The sequence below is a fragment of the Ooceraea biroi genome, chromosome 10 (genome assembly GCF_003672135.1).
Source record: "Ooceraea biroi isolate clonal line C1 chromosome 10, Obir_v5.4, whole genome shotgun sequence".
Classification (NCBI taxonomy): domain Eukaryota; kingdom Metazoa; phylum Arthropoda; class Insecta; order Hymenoptera; family Formicidae; genus Ooceraea; species Ooceraea biroi.
In genome coordinates, this window is record NC_039515.1 from 241,215 (window position 1) to 260,007 (window position 18,793).

Consider the following 18,793-nt stretch of genomic DNA (forward strand, 5'->3'; position numbering starts at 1 on the left):
AAGAAAGAAAAATTGAAGCTTTCATGTAAAAATGTAATCTCCAGATAAAGATAAGCAATGACTAATAGCTACACAAATAGGAAAGATCCTTCTAACTAAAGTTGGAGTCTACAATGAGAACTTTAAGCTTTAAATCACGTAATAGATTGGCTAATCACAGTCGATTTCTTTCTTCACATTTCTTCACATTCGACTGTAGATTGGTCAATTTCTTACAGCTTAAAACTTAAAGCTTCAATCTTAATTTATATCTTAAATTCTCATTGTAGAACCTACTTAAGGATTAAGATAAACTAACATAAGAATTAAGAACTAAGCTGTTCAAAATCCACGTAATATACTATCATATATCTTTCTACGAACTAAAATAAATGCTTTATGATTCAAGCTGCCTCGGGATTACTAACCAAATGATGTTTTGCTTTTCGAGTCTGTCTTGTACACGTTTAAACACTTACAAGTCAAATGCGACATCGCATCGCGTGCTTATAAATCCACGTTCGAGGCGCTTTTTTGACAAAACAAAATTTTGGGCTTATTTGCAATTTGCAAATGCGAGTAATTCCGAATAGCGTCGATTTTCAACGTATTGTTACTCGCGACGAAGGAGCGCACACTCGCTCGTTCCTTGAAACGGAAGAGCGCACGAACGGGTTTTCCCGTGACACGACGATTATTGTGTGTCCGTGTGCACACAAGCTTGCCACGTCGGTGGAAACTGAGCTTTTCCGGTCTTTCCATCCGCGCGATGACAACGGGGGCGCGAGAACGGCACAAAGAAGACACGACGAATTCGATCGGCGTCGCTCGCGACGAAACGGGAAACGAGAAACGGAACGATGCGGAGAAAGTCGCTTGCGAAAGCGCACGTTGACGCATCAACGTGCAATTATAAGAAAACGCACAAATGTCCGCGTCCATTGCAGTTTCGCTTTGCGAGTAAGCGAGCAAGCGAGCGTTGGCAAAAAATCGACTTTCCAGGGAGCGACGCCAAAGTACAGCGAGGCGCGAACCTCGCGACAGCATTTATTGTTAGTCTATTAACCGCGCATTCTATGATTCAGGATGAAATTGATGACGAGACTGAATTTCCGGACGATTTGAGCCGCGATGAGCGACGTGAGCTGCGGATGGGTGCAGCTCGCGAGGGTTCAAATTCACGATGCCGCCAACGAACACATGGCCGAGTTTCGCTGGTTGATGCTCCGAGAGCGACGAGTCTCTCTCTTTCGACGGCAAACTTTTTGCGTTCTCGAAATGAGATCATTTCTTTCCATCGCGCATGCTATTTTCTGTCGCATGTCGGTTGATCGCAAACGAAGCTACTTACGACGTGGACGAGTCTCGAGTCGCTCGATCTGGTTCCGAGAACTGGTCGTTCGGCTACCCACTTTGCGATCGATGTTCTCCTCCGCTGGCGGTTCGCGTTATTTAACGAACGCCCGTGTGAGTCGTTTCGGATACTTCGCGGGACTCGACATAATCGTAACGCATCCGTACCGCTCGTTCTAACGTGAAAAACGCAACAACGCTCAACGCTGTCCGCAACTCCGCACGAACAATCACGAACGCGGCGCACGAACGTTGGAGAGACGACGAGCGGCGACGCGATGGTTGGCCGCGCATCGATCATAGGTCGACTGCAGGTATAGAGAGGCGTACTTTGACTGAAAAACGGCTATGTTTAGAAAGTACATACAAGAAGTCTGTTCGTTGTAGTTGCACTACTTACACTTCCTGCATTTAAATGAAATGGATCAGGCGTTAGAGAGAAAAAGAGAGAGAGAGAGAGAGAGAACAGAAATTGGTAGAAGATCGAACGAACCAACACGGAAAATTCATGCAATATAAAGAACCCTAAAATAATAATCGATGAGTCGTCGTCAATTCGTTCTATTACATATATAATACTACGATGTCAAAATCGATAGTACACTTCTCCCCGGAATCAATCGACATTTTCATCGTATCTTCCCCTCACTGCGGAAATCCAGCGGAAATCCAGCAAAAATGCGGCAAATTCCATTCCATCGTAACCATTGTCCAGGTACATATGTATACGTCCAGATATATCACTGCATTCTATAACTAACTGCATCAATAATATTTTGTTGTTCTTGCCACCATAAACAATATGTTTCATGGAGCTTATTTACATGTGTAGTATGTGTGTCGAATTTGTATTCGATTGCGCGTGATTTGAGCTGAACTAACTGATGTGCGTCCAAAATGACGTCACTCGACCGGATCAAAATATTTTTTAAAAATTAATACCTCAGTTGGAATGTCTCTTTTAAACATTTATGCTATTCCAATAAATTATCTGTTTTTTTTTTATTTTGATCGCTCGCTTGAGATTTTGTAAAAATTCTCTAAATAAAGTGGATAAAGCGGTGAAGTAGAAATTCAACATTTCAATGTTACTCAATTTTAGTTCGTAGGAAGTTCGACAGGAAAGCAGTCGTTACAAAAACTATTCGTATTAAATGACAGGGGGATCTATGATAAGAGCGCGTTCCAGCAGAGAAACGTGACCGGTGTGCATTGATTAGCGGTACTATAAATGAGCTTCCACGTGTATGACATTATGCAAAGCTATCATACTGATAATTTTCACGAATTAAGCTTTAGTTGGAGTGCGAGATCTTTTTTATTTAATTTTAATTGCATTTCAATGGATTTATAGCTTTAAGAGTAATTTAAAAGACATCTTATGTGTTAAAAATTCAAAAATCATTTTATATTAAAAATTAGGGCTACAAACTTCTTCGATATTTCGTATTAAAGATATAATCTATATTTATATATTATTTCATATTTATATATTAAGTGTACACAAAAGTTTTAGTCTTCTTTTCAGCGCTCTGGTATTATTATTTAAATAAATTGTCACTCTTTTACGTTTTTCAAGAGTTGGCAAGTTGCAGTTTATAAAACATTATATGTCATGATTTAACGATAAACATAAAAAAGATAGTAAACGCGATGAACAATGAAAAGCTACATATTTTCGTATTCAGTAAATCATTTTGGACTTGGGCTAAAAAGTTTTTCGTGGCGTATCCATTCAACTTATAATAGTGCCTTCAGATTACTACAGTTATTCCAATCGATATAATATTTTTTAACTGGACTAGCACTTTCAAGATGTGGCTGAGATACGAAAATATTTTTTTCGTATTTTTCAAAAAAATCTAAAATTTACCCGAGAGAAAATCGTAAAAAATGAGTAAATATTTTGATGACTGAATTACGTTACATATATATTATACATTTAAAGCGAAAAACGTGCAAAAATTGACTAAAATTTTTGTATGCATTTAATATCTAGCGTTTATAATATGCACGTGTGAACTATATCGTCTTTCTCGTTTAGAAAGAAAACTCGTACATGTGTGATGCGTGTTCCGATAATAGCAATTGAAACAACCTCCGGTTAATTCACGTTTATTAAAATTTGCATGATGGTTTGGATGATGATGCATCATCATCGTCATGAATACGCAGAACGCGAAAGAACATTGAACCATCAATCCAGTCATCACTCGTGAAACGCACGTAAGCACGAGTATGTAAGTCTACGCACGTGAGCACGTGAGCTCGTAACAGGTCTAACAATAAATCGAAAGCGTACACAAATGCGGCGGATTAGAGCAGATCAAATCAGAGCTAGTTATAGCTATAGACATAACACAAGTTGAGAGGTCTATTGAATTACGAATGAGAGCTTTAGATCAACAGTGACGTCAACAAGAGTCATTAGGCCTGTTGTTTATTTCCATAGCAAATATTCCGCAAACTCTTCGGAAAATTTCGAAACTTCTTGTAGGTTGAAAGTTTCGCATGGCAATAAGTTAAAATCATTTTATAGTTGGGAAAGACAATCATAATCTAAAGAAAAAAATCTATGTATTTCTATTTTTATGATACGTTTTATCAAATTGTGTGAAACTAAAAATGTATTAAATATTTTAGAGAGATGTTTTAAATATATTTGTATACATTGCGTAATATAATATCTTAAACTTTTTTTAAATTACTAAATAAAAATTAATAAAAATTAAATAAAAATCTTTCATAAATTTAATAAATCTTTCATAATTCGACAAGTTAATGGTCAATAGTCCTAAATACATATGCGCTACATTTATCCCTATTATCATTATTAATAATTGATTCAACATCATCAATATCACAGATGATATATATTTATGTTGCTTTCTCGATTACAAGCGATCGAAAAATTTTGAAGCTTTTGCGAGTGTACTTGAAAATCATCAAGATTATATTTTGTGAAGTATTGCAATTTAGTGGCGCGAAAACAATAATTTTAAGTTTTCGACAGCAAGTTGAGATGATTGTAAAATATTTAGCAATCCAATTAGCAACATTTAAGGATATTTATTAGATATAGATAATATTTTCTGAGTACCAATTTAAAATTAACATGCCAGAAACGATTTCACAATTGAGATTACAAAAGACGTTTTTATGTCTCTTGCGTTTATTAATAACTAGCTGGCGCTTGTTCCTCGCGCGCTTCGCGCGCTCGGTATATTTGGAAAATATAAAGCATAAAGAACGTATTTTTTTACGACGCGCACATTTTTAGAAGTTGCAAGACGATTGCACATAGCCTATGTTACTCAGGAAGATCTAAGCTATCCACCAGTGAAAGATTTTTTCAAATCGGTTTAGTAGTTTCTGAGATTACCCCGAACAATGGAACAAACTTTACCTCTTTATATATTAGTATAGAATATAGAATATAGACTATCGAACCGCGAGCAATATCTACAAATTATCGTTGCACTTGCTGCTTTTTTTCAGATTACGTTTTTACGGATGATGTCCTAATAATTGCGATTGATCACGCGCGCTATGATCACTCTCAAATAGATAGAACACATCATCTAATAATATTTGCCAATCGTACTGTCACGTGTCAAGACTTGGCTTGACTTGACGTCAAGTCAAGCCAATTAATTGTGAGCACGACATGGCGAAATCGCACTTTATACGCGAATGCTACTAAAGAGTTATACATGACAAACACTTAGATATCGTACTTTTGAATGAGGCAGCTGATATTGCGAACAAACAGGTTTAATCATGTTTTCGAGATGTTAATACCTTAGCAACTGCAATCTATGATTATCGTAATGCCATAATTACAGATACGGGAAAGCGGGGAAAGTATCAGTAGCACTTTGCTATTGCGGGCAATATTAACGTATAACAAAATTAAATTCTAAATAATTAAAACAGTTTCCCATAAGACATGATATATATAACTTTTTTTATTTTTTTTATAATAACACCATAGTCACAATTATCTCTATTTTAGTACTGAATGTCTATTCAAAATTGATTATCACATTGATATTATCTCATATGTAGTTCTCCTCTCGTTAATTAGATCTTAATGTTAAAGTGCTGTTATCTTTCAAGATTAACGTAATTTTTGTCATTCTTAGATAATATCTCTAGATAATATCTCTAAATCATTCATTTTCCGACAGTTAAATTTCTTTGTAGCTAATTAAAATTTAAAATTGTATCAATGTTTTGTAAAAAAAGAGAAATCGTTTATGCTAACATTAACATTGAAAAATATCTTTATCTTGAAGTTAGTGAACCCTGATATTTGGATCGTCTGCAACTCGGAAACCACCACAGTTTCAGGCATTTTTGATTCATATTTAACTCCGTTTAACATCAACATTAATATTAATAAAAATCAATTTCAAAATCGGATTCTGATAAAAATTTTTTCATTAAAGTTAAATCCACGAAAATCAAAGTTTATCTTTATCATGAAGTTAGTGAACCTTTGATACTTGGATCGTCTACAACTTGGAAACCACCTCGGTTTCAGGCATTTTTGGTTCATATTTAATTTTGTTGCCATCGAATTGTCGACGACAAAAACATTGGCATGCCCGCGGTTTATATTCCGTTCGCTATTTATATAATTAGCACGAAATGAAATCTCGTCACGTTGATAACATTTATTATAGCCCGGGTAGAAATTTGGTCTGGCATGCCTGATCTAGCGTATGCCAAATAAGGCCCGAATACGATTTTTGATCGGTATACCGGATTCGGCATGCCAGATCCGATAATTATTTGGCATGCCAAATATTTAGTCTGACATGACTGATCTAGCGTATGCCAAATAAAGCCCGAATACGATTTTTGATCGGTATACCGGATTCGGCATGCCAGATCCAATAATTATTTGACATGTCGAATATTCTTTTTTTCTGATTTACCAAGCGACCGATAGATGGCCAGGCCAAGCGTGACGTTCTCGCAAGAAACATTTGCTTATCACATTATAAATAACCATCCGGAAAACCGCAGTGGACTGAAAAAAATAAGTAGTGGCCTATTATAAATCATTAATATTAATTAATTGAGACAATTGTGAAGTTAAATTGTCGTTTTACGGGAGGTACGGGGGGATTTTGATTAAATTGTCAGAATAATTAATTGGCAGTGTTTTTTCGAATTTTATAGCATTGTTTAAAATCGGCAGTAGTATACAAAATTTTGAGTTGTGAATTCCCCCCTGCATTTACTTAGGAACAGATACGGCAGACATGATCCGGTCCAAACTTGTAAAATGCGTTACACCCCTTATCCGGGCCGAATTTGGTTTACCGAATCAGGACCGAATGTCAGAACCGGCATGCCTTACTCGGCCCTAACTTTTACCAAACAATTTCTACCCGGGAATTGGTTCGGAACTTTGGGCAGATCCATCGTCATAATAGAAAAACATGTTTTTGTTACGTCACGTATTTTCGACCATGCCTTCATTATTTTTCTTTGGGTATATGACATGTAACTAACGTAGAATGTTATCTATGCGAACAGAAACGCAATATTTTACAGTTTACCATGTTGCGCTTTTAAATCAGTATTTCTGTATCTCCCTTTTTGCATCTCTATATGCAGTTTAATGGATATTACATAACTGCTACATGATATTTCTTAACTTATCTTAATTTTTGGAACTGCAGAAAAACTTTAATCTCAACATAAAAATTTCTCTTCTGTATTGTTACATGTTAATGTGATATTCTTGTATTATTTTTATATTCTGCTTATAAGATATTAATTTGCTATCAAGATCATGATTCATTCTACAATATTTATATAAATATTTCGAAAGAATTAGAATAACATGATTTGAATTTTAAACAAATTTTGTTATACTTGATATAAAAAATAATATAAATCAATTTATAATAGTATTATAAGTTTTTCGTTGGCATGCGAATTTTTAGTCGCATTTTTCTTCATATATTTTATGATTTATTGCCCGAAGGTCTCGTTGATTCTACAAGCTTTCTCTTTTTACCAAGATATCATTTTGTTGACCTCAGAATATTTAATTGACGTATGAATATTTATAATTCTCGAGGGATCCATGAAAATTTACGATATCTCGTCATTCAATTTATAAGATCAAGGTTAACTCAAAGTTTACGCTCTTCTATTCTCTCTCTCTCTCTCTCTCTCTCTCTCTCCCCTTTACCTCTTCCCCTCCTTCCCTCCTTCTTTCTCTACCTCTCATCCCAAACTTATGAATATTTTCAAATATTTAATCAGTTAATTGAGTTAAAAACGAAAGTGATAGATATTAGTTGACTACTGGAAATAGATATACTAAAAATATATATTAGTAGTAAAAGTCCAATAAATCAGTATCAACAGTGAATCCAATCAAAATGATAAGCTTCCGCAGATTTATATAATGCATGAAACTGTTTCTAGTGCTCCTTATCGGTCACTTTGAGCAATGAGTTCCGGAAAGAGAGTGACTATCTTTATTGTCCATGATTGAGGGATTGCACAGGATTTCAGAAACGCTAATGTCGAGTTGTTATCGCGGCAGTCAGATGACGCATAGCCGGGAAAGTTGTTTGTGACGATCAGCTGCGGTCTATTTTCCCATCGTCGTTCTCGCGTGCGCGTTCAAAGTCCATCGACCAAGAAATTTGCTTTTAAACTGTTTAACTTAAGCCCGAGTATACTTGCCCGAAGCACATCGATATATCAACGTCGTTTTGACAGACACACCAAACTTCGCATTTGTGTTTGTTCAATTTTAAGCTAATTTTTTTTAACTTCCCTTCACAAAAATCATAATTGCAAGATATCTTAAATTGAACATAAGAGATACCAAAGAACAAATGGCTTTTGTAGAAAACATTTACTGACAGGAAATTAGTCTATGGAAATGAAAACGGAGATAACTTTGGAGATAATTCTATATGCATATTAGCGACAAATAAAATTCTAATCACAATTTAAATAGCTACAATGTTCTAATATATAAATATTACATATATACGGTCTGTCCGGGCTCTGATGTGGGCTCTAATTGAGTTTTTATAAAAGTCTTTTCCTGCCGGATCGTCTCTTGATGAGTGATTGTGTTATGAAGCTTGATACTTGAGCTAGTGAGCTATGACCACCCAAAAGCTATGACCACGCTAGTATATTGCGTCATTCGTTTTGACGTTGAGTGTGACAATATCTTATTGACGCTCATCGAAAAAACAGAAACAAAGGAACAAAGAGCCAATATTAAATTCTGTTAAGCTGGGCAAAACTCTTAAGCTGTAATGAAATGTACAAAATAATAAAAAGTATATATGAAAGTATGTAGAGTAATGATTGTTTGGATCATTTCAATGTTTTTAGATAATATGCTTGATTTCGTGACAGCGGAGAAAACATCGCAACGCTTCGAGCACCGCTGTCAAAAACAAGTTGTACTCCCGAAAATGTGCAAAAAGTGCTTGAAATTCCTTGATCGGACCGCTGTATGTCTGCACAACTTGTCGAGGAGTTCAAAAGAGCATATTTAAAAGCATTAAATGTACATTAAATTTTGACCGAGGATTTGGGCAAACCAAAGGTGCATACTTCGTATCACAAACGCTGAAGAGGAAGAAAAAATATCAGAGTGGAATATTACAAAGACATGCTAAAAGTGACCAATATTGATCCGGATTTCATGAGAAACATCGTAACTGATGACGAAACACAATGTTTTCCATATGAGCCACTTACAGAACGGTACAGAATATGGAATGGCGGAAGAGTCAATATCGAAGAAAGTGCGTATACAAAAGAGCCAAATCAAGATTGCTCACAATTTTCTTCGATTCGAAAACAATTCTTCACAAAGAATTCATATCGAAGATCAAACGGTGAATGCTTATTTTATTTTTTGGGATTATTGTTTGGGTGTTTTGAATCGTTTGTGGAACGGGATTCAGGTTTGGCCTAAATACAGAGCAAGGATCGCTTCTGCACGATAATGCACCGAAACACAAATTCAAGATTGTACACGACCTTTTCTTAACCAGAAAAGGCATCATAGTATTCGACCACTCTCTGTATTCGCTTGATTTGATTTGATTCCGAGTTTTGCTTATTCTCAAAACAACTAAGTTGACGATGAAAGGAAAGCGTTACGACGAAAAATTGTTTAATCGCTTCCAGCGATATTATATAAACTCAGAAAAAGTGTGTGTTGAATTAAAAAAAATAAAAACTAATTGATATCTTGTATTTTTTCGATACCAGTTACACCAGAGCCTGGACAGACCGTGTATATAATATATAATCAGAATTTTGGTTTTACGACTTCTCTGCCTTCTGCATTATCGTTACAACAATGAATTAATTAATGCTATGTAAATTTATGTAAAAAATTTTACATTGATGCAATAAGACACATTCTTTCTATTTGATCCATTCGTTCTGACATCGATATCTATACTTATATATTATAAACACAATAATTTTAATAAATTTCATTATTACTTTTGCTGATCACCTGCAGAAATGGTTCCCACACGTGCTAACTTCCAGCAGGCTGCATTGTTACGCACCAGACTGCGACGCTATCGATCATCGCCACTTTTTTCGATCACTCTAATGTCGCCACGCGAGTGGAAGTCTGTCGCTCTTCCGGATCAGACAGAGCCGTTTTGGTCGACCGGATCGACTTCCGGGTTCACGAGTCGCGGAATTCGCGGAGCGAAAAAAAAAAAGAAAAGAATAAAACCGCGCCGAAAGAAAAAAAATCGATCGAACGTAAGCTCTGACGCGCGCAAACGCTCAAGTGCTACTGACAATGAATGCCACTAACGTCCCAGCTCGCAACTCACTCGCATTACGCAAATGCCTCGTGCTTCCACTTCTCCCTTCTCTTCGGCTACCCGTTATATAGTAGAGCGACGACGTCAACGGAGTGCTGCAATCACACTATAGAGTATAGAATACCAGTCACGCTACTTTATAGGGATGCTCTATAGATATGTTCATAAGTATATTACCTGGAATCAAATGTTGCGATGTCACTATGGACTTTTCAACTATGTTTTCATAGTTTTCATGGAGAAAGTATCGGACGGAAACCGTGTTGAATCATGGAGCAATATTTAAGCGAAAGAGTATCGAGATAACACATTAATCAAAAATATTATAATAATTATTAAGTGTATGCAAAGGTTTTAGTCCTTTTTTTGCATGTTTTTGATTTTTAGGTGCATAATATGTGCAATACAATTCAATCATCAAAATATTATATTATATAATATATTATAACTATTATATATTATATAATATTTGTTCTCGTTTCTTACAATTTTCTGTCATCTTTCGGATAAATTTCGAATTTCTTTGCGAAAAAAATTTTGTTTTCGCATCTCAGTCACGTTTCAAAAGTACTATCTAGTTTTAAAAAATTGATTGATGAAACAAGTGGTAATCCGAAGGCACCAAGTGAATACGTGCGGAAAAACTTTCCAACTGAACTACAAAATGATTTGCTGAATACGGTAAGTACATATAACTTTTCGTTGTTCATCGCGTTTACTATTATTTTTCGAAGTTATGTTTATCGTTAAATGACGTATGACGTTTCACAACTTTTGATGCCAATTCTTCAAAACCAAACAAAAAAGCGAAAACTTATTTAAAGTTTAAATAATAATATCAAAGCGCTGAAAAAAGGTTAAAACTTTTGCAACTATCTAATATATATTAATAATGTTAATAAAATGTTGAATATTGGAACAAAGTGTTAGATGGAGAGCTTGAAATACTTCATTGGTGTCAAAATGATATCGGAGAGGATATACTGATAATTCAATACTATTATATATTGCATAGTTGCTTACGTAATCGTTTAAAGGTATCGCGTGTTCTTTTACTTTGGCTTCTACGATCTATAAGATTAGTGACGCCGATGAGATTAGTCACAATTTTTTAAAATCTTCTTGCACTTTGTATTATGTTCTTGTTTTATTACGTTGTTGTGCCTTGATATTCTCTTTCCTTTGTGATATTTATGACATATTTTATTTTTCGAGTGTTTATCAAGAACAAGTTCAACTTTGTCGATCCAACACATATCTCTTCTTTGTGTCTGTTGTGTCATAAACTCCGACACATCAAGGTACACTGACCGTGTCTGCTCTCCCATTTGATCTTGCGATCGTTGTCGTGCTTGTTACTTAACATGTTGCATCATTTACATCCGTGTTGTTGGAAAGTCACAAAGTAATTACTGTCGTACAGTTATCGCGTGCACGTAAAGATATTGTTCCAAGATACGCTAAAATGAGGAAAAATGAGTTTTTGATCACGTCTAGTTGCCGTAATAAAATAATAATAAAACCTATTACCGTAATTACCACGTGTAATTTATAAATACTAAATACATATAAGTACTAAATTAATTCCGAATATTACTAATATGACGATATACTAAATTTAATCATATTAAAAACTTATTTATAATTTTTTAAATAACAATGAAATTATTTTTTAAATAAAAAATGAAAACAAAATTCATTTGATTTAGTTACTAATTGGGCAACAATATCAAATTACAATGTCTTAAAGTTATTACAAAATTAAGTTTTTTTATTGTTATGCAGTATTAAGTTATTTTCCACTCTGATAAAGTGAATTGAAATGTTCATGAAACCAAAGTGACAGAAAATGTGTGTCTAACCCGGAAGTCAAAATTGATAATAACCAGCGCAAAACTTCATATTTTTGATTGATGTACAATATTGATAATAACTTCAAAATAATATAAGTATATTTTTATCTTTTGAAAATTGATACATAGTATTTATATCGGAAGCTTCATTTTATTTTCTAACAAAGTAATGTTTTTTTAATTAAACTAATATTTTTTTAATAACAACAGAGAAAAATATTCGGTTGAATATATTGTATGACACAATACATTCATTTCGAATTAAAACTGTTATTTGAAAAGAATTTTTCAATTAAATGGAAAGCATCGCAGACAATTATATAACGAATAATTACAAACTCTCGTTAAAAGTAATAACGAATATCCGATTTCTCTTGATAAAAAATTGCTTATCTTGCTTTTAGCAAATATGCTGGTGGGAGAAAGCACGTGCTGAATCAGTAATCTTATTTTCCCTCACGTGCAATTTAAGAGCTGCATTACGCTCATTCTACATTTGTGATGCCAAAAGATATTGATTTTAATTATTTATTTTCTTTGTATATTTCCGTTTAAACATTAAATAGTTTGGTAGGTAATCCTAGAAATAAAATTTTTGTTACACTTAAATCTATCTAGGATTCAAAAATGAAGATTTTATAATATTTTTCTCTTCATTCTTTTGAATTTTATAATAAGTTTCTAAAGTTTTTTGAAAGTTCTTTGTCTGAAACGCTAATTATATTTTACGTTGAACTTCGCTAAGAAAAAGCAGACTTCAAATTCTTTAAATATTTTCTCATTCTTATCATTGTTTTGCACATTTTCAGCAGTTTGTGCAGAAGTAAAATGTTTCAGTCTATTTAATCTTCTACCGTCTGGCTTCTTTTTGTGACAGAAAAATTCGCAGTGATATCGTGTAATAATAAGCTACAAATAAGATAACGCCTCTCAAGGCTGGCGCAGAGAAATTAGTTGGTGGAGAAGCAGACACGACCAGACGTTAGTATGTTTCAAATATCGCCATCTGTTGAATTTATTTGTCGCTGCGGAAGAAACCAATTTGTGATTGCACGGTCGAACCGATGAGAACAGGAAGTCAGAATATACTAAATAACGGCACATTAAAATCAGTAGGAAATTTATACGCAAATGATTGTATTGCAGCACATGAAAAGCTCTTCTTAATAATTTATATCAATCCTTTAAAATTAAAATTTCTAATTATTTTATTTCGACAAAAGAAATATTTTTATGATAATATTTTTGCAAGTGATTGAGAAGATAAATCGCGAATAAGCAACTATTGAATGAGTAAATAAGACCACGGGATCGATTTTTTTCTAATGAATAGATTGTAAATTTTAAATAGATTTCAATCGAAAAATCCCGACATTTGAAGTTTCGCAAAATTTCAGGCACGTTAAAATACTGAATATTTTTGTTACGTTCTGCATACGCCGCTATTTGTAATGTACAGTTCATTTGCTCTGATAACAACGGGTCACTGCATACCATGATTTATTTGGTCCAGCCTCAGGTACAATTTCTCTATAGGGTGTCCCAGAGAATTTCTGCATCGACATGTGTGCTTATCGAATATTTTCTTAAACCGAATATCATTGCAAATATAAACCTGCTGTAGAAATACATTCCTTCCGAAGACACGTTCTACGTTACGTTAAGTCAAGATACAAAAAACCTTTATATATTTATAAAAAATAATTTCATCGAATGATTTTTCTCTTACGGTCGAAGAATGACGGTAGAAATGAATAATGTATACGCTTAAGCAACGCAAATTACGTAAGAATACATCGATTCAACAATATTTTAATCAACGTAGTATGTTCAACAATTTTCATATCTTCTCGCAAAACAAACATGTAGTTCATTCGAAACGCTCCGCGTATCGTGGACCGAAATATTGGCGCGTGATACGCATGGAAGACGTAACGAGTAAATGACATAAAGTCATCTCGCGCGTTACGTCAATGATATCACGTGCTTCTTAGCATTGTCGATAGTCTATCGTAAAAAATGTCGCAATATCAAAGATATATAATATATATATATATATATATATATTGAGTCGCACTTGTTACGCAACGCAATGAGTTTGTACGTATGTACACAAAGTAATTCGGGACTTTGCGAAGAGAGAAGCACGAAATGCAACGTAGCGCGATAAAATAAAAAGAGAGCGAAAGAGATGGAGCGTAATTTCTTTCAATCTTGGTTACTCGTCTTACTCTCCACGGAGTCACTCAACGTCGTAAAGTCGTTCCGCAATAAAGCGGTATCTTCTGCGTATCTACCGTTACAAAGAAATAAAGCGAGCTTTGTATGCGTGTATGTGTATGTGGCGTAATGGCGCGCGGTGGTTTGCTCGATCCCCTTATTACACGCGAATCAGTTGCAATAAACGAGCGAATTACGAAGTGACGGTATAAATCCCGTCAAGTCCTTTGTCGCGACGGGGTTCGGAGAACTTCATAGCTTATCTCTTGTCGTGGCATTGTTATCAGCGCGATCGATACCGCTAATACAATCGCGCGCGCTCGATGACGACCGGGTGGTACTCTCTTTGCTCCGTCGCGTGTATTCTATTAATTATTCTGCCTTCCAACGGCAATCGCAGCTGCAATTGCTCCCGTCAGCTTCCCAAGATAAATTACTCCGCTTATTGAATTGTTCGCTGTCGACAAATAAGTGCAGATTAATCGCGATTCAGCAGACGAGTCTCCGCGCTTAAGTGCTCCACGATATCGGTACCACTAATAACACTACGACATAATGCGTAATACGAAATACTATACATACATGCTTTATACAAAAAGTGAAAAATTATTTTAAAAATAGACCTCCTGCAGAACTTAAGATTAGAACTTAAATATTAGGTCATTAACTAAGTAAGTAATCTGCGTCACGTCTGGATGATGATACAACTCAATGTAGCGATGTTCTGAAGAGAGAATTTTGTGTTTTTGTTTTTTAAAAGGTTCCTATAAAATTAATTTCTTCTGCTATAAAATTAATATAAGGCAAATAAGTTCTACTCTTACTCATCTATAGCGGATAGAACTTATTTGCACATATAATGTACGACAAGCTATGTCGTGCTGTCATAAGTATATATGTTCAATTCGATTCATCGCTATCTGGACATCGCAAGCCAGTTTACTTACAATTACTTAATAACCCATTAAATCTTATAGCAACGGCGAGATCCTCCAACTCCGCTCAGACTCGTCACAGCTAGTCATGAATTCTTGGATCTGCAGATCCTTCGCTTGTGTCCCGTTGTTTCCGATCTCCATAAATAGATTCTTGTCTATAACTCGGTGGTGGCCACTCCCCAGTACTGCTGCATTCTCGTGGCGTCCTGCTCCAATGAGTCCATGCCGCCTCTCTCTTGGATCACAGCAAAGTCATACTCCAGATTGTACGGCATCAGCCTCTGTAGACTACCGAAGTAAGCTGCATTTGGTCCGCCATTCAACAATCTGCGTCCACTACCGAAACGGACGACTGGTGGTCGCGGTAAGGAAGGGTTGAAGGACCTGGCGCTGCCAAACCTCTTCGATAGAAAGGGCAAGTTGCTGCCTAGCTGCGGCGTTGATCTCGATTGACCCCGGTGCAGCGGCGCCTTCGTCAGCGTGTCCAGCTCCTTATCGAACAACAACTGAGTGTTCTGCTCCAGCATGTACTCCCAGCAACGAAACTGTTCCTCGCTAAGAGCGCCCGACCTCTCCGAAACGGTGTCCTCCTGCGTGGTTATACAGGACGACGCCTGGAAGATGAAGAAAGAAATTTAGCCAGAATTTTAGATCTGCATGCTGTATATTTTCTTGGAGACATAAAACTTATGGAGAAGTTTCGTCTTACCTTTCGCGTCCCGTTCTCTTGCACGAGGATGCTTTGGTGGGCCTTGCTCGTGGCTCTGGAAGCTGCACTCCCAGACCATATCCTTCCAGACGGATGGCGCGACTTGAAGGTGCTGTCGCTCGCTTGATCCGATTGTCCGCTCGGCGAGCTGCGGTCGTCTCTATACGGCGGGCTTTCATTCTCTTGTGACGATCTGGAATTCTTGAAGTACCTACCGGAGCCACTGTGAACTTTGTTGGATCTACGCGAGTACCGAGAGCTTTTGTAATCATTCTTGATCGTTTCAGAGAAATTGCAAGATATATAGTAACAAATATATTTCCGCGTTAAAAAAACGAGGCGGAATTTAGGTATTTTCGATAAAGAAACCAGTTGTTGATTTCAAAAATCAGAAATGCATTTTGCAGAGTACCGATCAATTATTTTCTATTAGTATATATATATCTTTCGTAATAATGGTTGCGATATTCCATTTCTATCCTACCTGCTCACTATGCTTTTCAACACGCCATTCAGATAATAGCCCTCGCTCGCATGACAGCAGCAGGCTGCAGGTGGCTTGTGTGCCGCTGGCGGCACGCAACAAGGACAAGGACACACGCCGTCAGTCTGGTTTCTATTTTTGCCAACTGCGTGCCTAAGTTCCCGCATCAGTTGATCCATATCGCCAGGACTCGGCCCCGTCAAGCGAACAACGACGATGCTCAAGTTGTCCTCGGCACCATAAGCCTGCGCCAGATCCTGAAGTCTCTTGGCTGCCAAAACTGGACTAGCTTCAGCCCTGGCCTCTCTCACGGCCTCCTGCACGCTTAGGACTTCCCATAATCTTCGATTGGCAACTATGATGAACTCGTCGTCGTCCTCCAGTGTCACTTCCTCGAATACCGGATCTGGTACCACGAACGGGAACATGGCAGCGTTGCCCAACTGATTCTTGACTGGTTGAGCTTTCGTGGATACCGCGAGGGTCAAGGGACCAGCGGCCCTGCATAAGACAGCCTTGGCATCGCCCGAGGAAGCAACCTTCAGGATGTACTTGGCCGAGGATTTTGGGTATCCTTGCTGTGACGGTAACTTCGTCACGTGAACTAAAGTGGCGTCTATTCCATACTTTTGGCCCTTTTCCTTCAGTTCTCTGTGTGCCGACAGCAAGGTGTATTTCAAATATTCCTTGGATGTTTCTCGCACTGTCCGTTCTTCCAGCAAGAGACGGGGGATCATTTCTTGAAGGGCGCTGGGTGCCTCCTGATTGGAACCTCCGTCGAATATGCCGAATAGACCCTCGACGTTGCAGAAGGACGGCATGCGTACTTGAGAAACGTACAGCCTGAAAACATGTCAGATTTTTTCATAAGAAAAACTTTTTTTAGTATTAAGTGTATGTAAAATTTTTAATCATTTTTTGCACGTTTTTCGCTTTAGATGCATAATATATGTAATACAATTTAGTCATCAAAATATTTGCTGTCGTTTTTTACGATTTTCTGCAGTTTCTCGGGTAAATTTCGAATTCCTTTGTCAAAAAAGCTTTTTCGTATCTCACAATCAGCCACATCTCATAGAGTAGACCGGGGGCAAAAGCCAGCGTCATGAAAGTAACAAGCCTTCTACTGGTCCACACAAATAGTTAAATAGTTTGTGTTACACAGTCGTACACATACACTCCAATCCCCTCAATCCTCTCAACTAGTCGTTGCAGAACGGTCGCGCCGGTTGTACGTGCAAAAGCGGAATTCCTATATTTGCATTATTCACGTATTTCTTATTTTGTAAATATACCTAATTAAAGTGTATATATCAATGTAATTATATGATTATTATATGATTTGCCGGTGTATTCTTCTAAAATGTATTCATAAATTTTTATAATTGATTTCGTTAAGCTTGCGTAGTTTTGAAGTTATGAAGCTTTTATATAAAAAAATGTGTCTGAGGACAAAAGTAACACGACACTCTGTGGACGAAAGTAACATGTTATTGAACAACATAAGCTGAAAATTGTGTCTGTACATAGTTTAATACATGTTTTTTTCTTCTTTTAGGATGCCTCGAAACAGAAAAAGAACATCTAGAGAGACCTTTGATACATTGATTGATATTGTTGCCTATGAAGATTAAGTTTTTTTCTAAGAAGATAAAAATAATTATTTTTGTGTGTTTGATTTTATGTAATAAAAGTTATCTTATATTAAAAAAAATATATTTTTATTTAATTTTCCCGAAAATAAGAACTGATACTTTCATTCCCATAGTATGTTACTTTCGTCCTGAGCCCCAAGATGAAAATAACAATCGACATACCTACCAATAGCTCCTTAAATATCTATTATTTGAGACTCAAACACAGATGTAATGATAGACCAATAAAGGGAGGTATAATTCATTTTGTTATACCTCTAAAAAGTAATTGATATTTAACCTGTATGTAAAAAATGTTACTTTTGTCCCCGCGCGGGACTTGTCTCTCCTACTATCTAGTTTAAGAAAATTGCATCGATTGGAATAAGTGGTAATCCGAAGGCACCAAAAGTTACCTCTGTGAAGTTGGCCCTCCAACTTTAAAATTTGAACAAAATGAGTAGAGTTCTGATTGCCCCCCGAAGAGTTCTAGAGTTCTCAGTCCATTTTAGAAAGAATTCTGCCATTTAAAGTAACGAAAACATCGTTTGAAAAACCGGGGGGCTAAACTTCACGACGCCCCCTATTCTGCGAAAAATTCAATTTTTCTTAGAGTTCTCATAAGATTTCAAATAGTTCTAGATAGGTTTTAAAAATAGTTCCGTTCGAAATACCGAAATATTTAGATTTGAAAGTCTCGATGAAACGAAAACTTGCGAGAACTCCTTCAGTTTTGGTTTTAGCGCTTCGAGCTTTAATAATAATTAT

General features: G+C 36.2%; 2 protein-coding genes across 6 annotated transcripts in view; both read right to left on the reverse strand.

Moving 5' to 3' along the window:
- Positions 1 to 9,971, reverse strand: part of LOC105281516 (glycerophosphocholine phosphodiesterase GPCPD1) — a 22,411-nt gene extending 12,440 nt beyond the window's left edge. Inside the window, exon 1 of one of the 4 annotated variants that reach the window (XM_020032337.2) lies at positions 9,863 to 9,971. The gene's annotated coding sequence lies outside the window, so the exon portion shown is untranslated. Of the gene's footprint in view, positions 1 to 407; positions 1,268 to 1,330; positions 1,603 to 9,862 lie in introns of those variants that run through there. The other 3 variants (XM_020032335.2, XM_011342783.3, XM_026973238.1) reach the window with 3 other exon arrangements.
- Positions 7,014 to 18,793, reverse strand: part of LOC105281519 (protein phosphatase PHLPP-like protein) — a 51,332-nt gene continuing 39,552 nt past the window's right edge. For both annotated transcript variants that reach the window (XM_011342788.3, XM_020032334.2), the window contains exons 12-15: positions 16,392 to 17,234; positions 15,908 to 16,148; positions 9,850 to 15,812; positions 7,014 to 9,681 (exon numbers count right to left, since the gene is read on the reverse strand). In XM_011342788.3, coding sequence (XP_011341090.2) covers positions 15,354 to 15,812; positions 15,908 to 16,148; positions 16,392 to 17,234 — 1,543 coding nt within the window. In that variant the 3' untranslated portion in view covers positions 7,014 to 9,681; positions 9,850 to 15,353. The remainder of the gene's footprint in view (positions 9,682 to 9,849; positions 15,813 to 15,907; positions 16,149 to 16,391; positions 17,235 to 18,793) is intronic.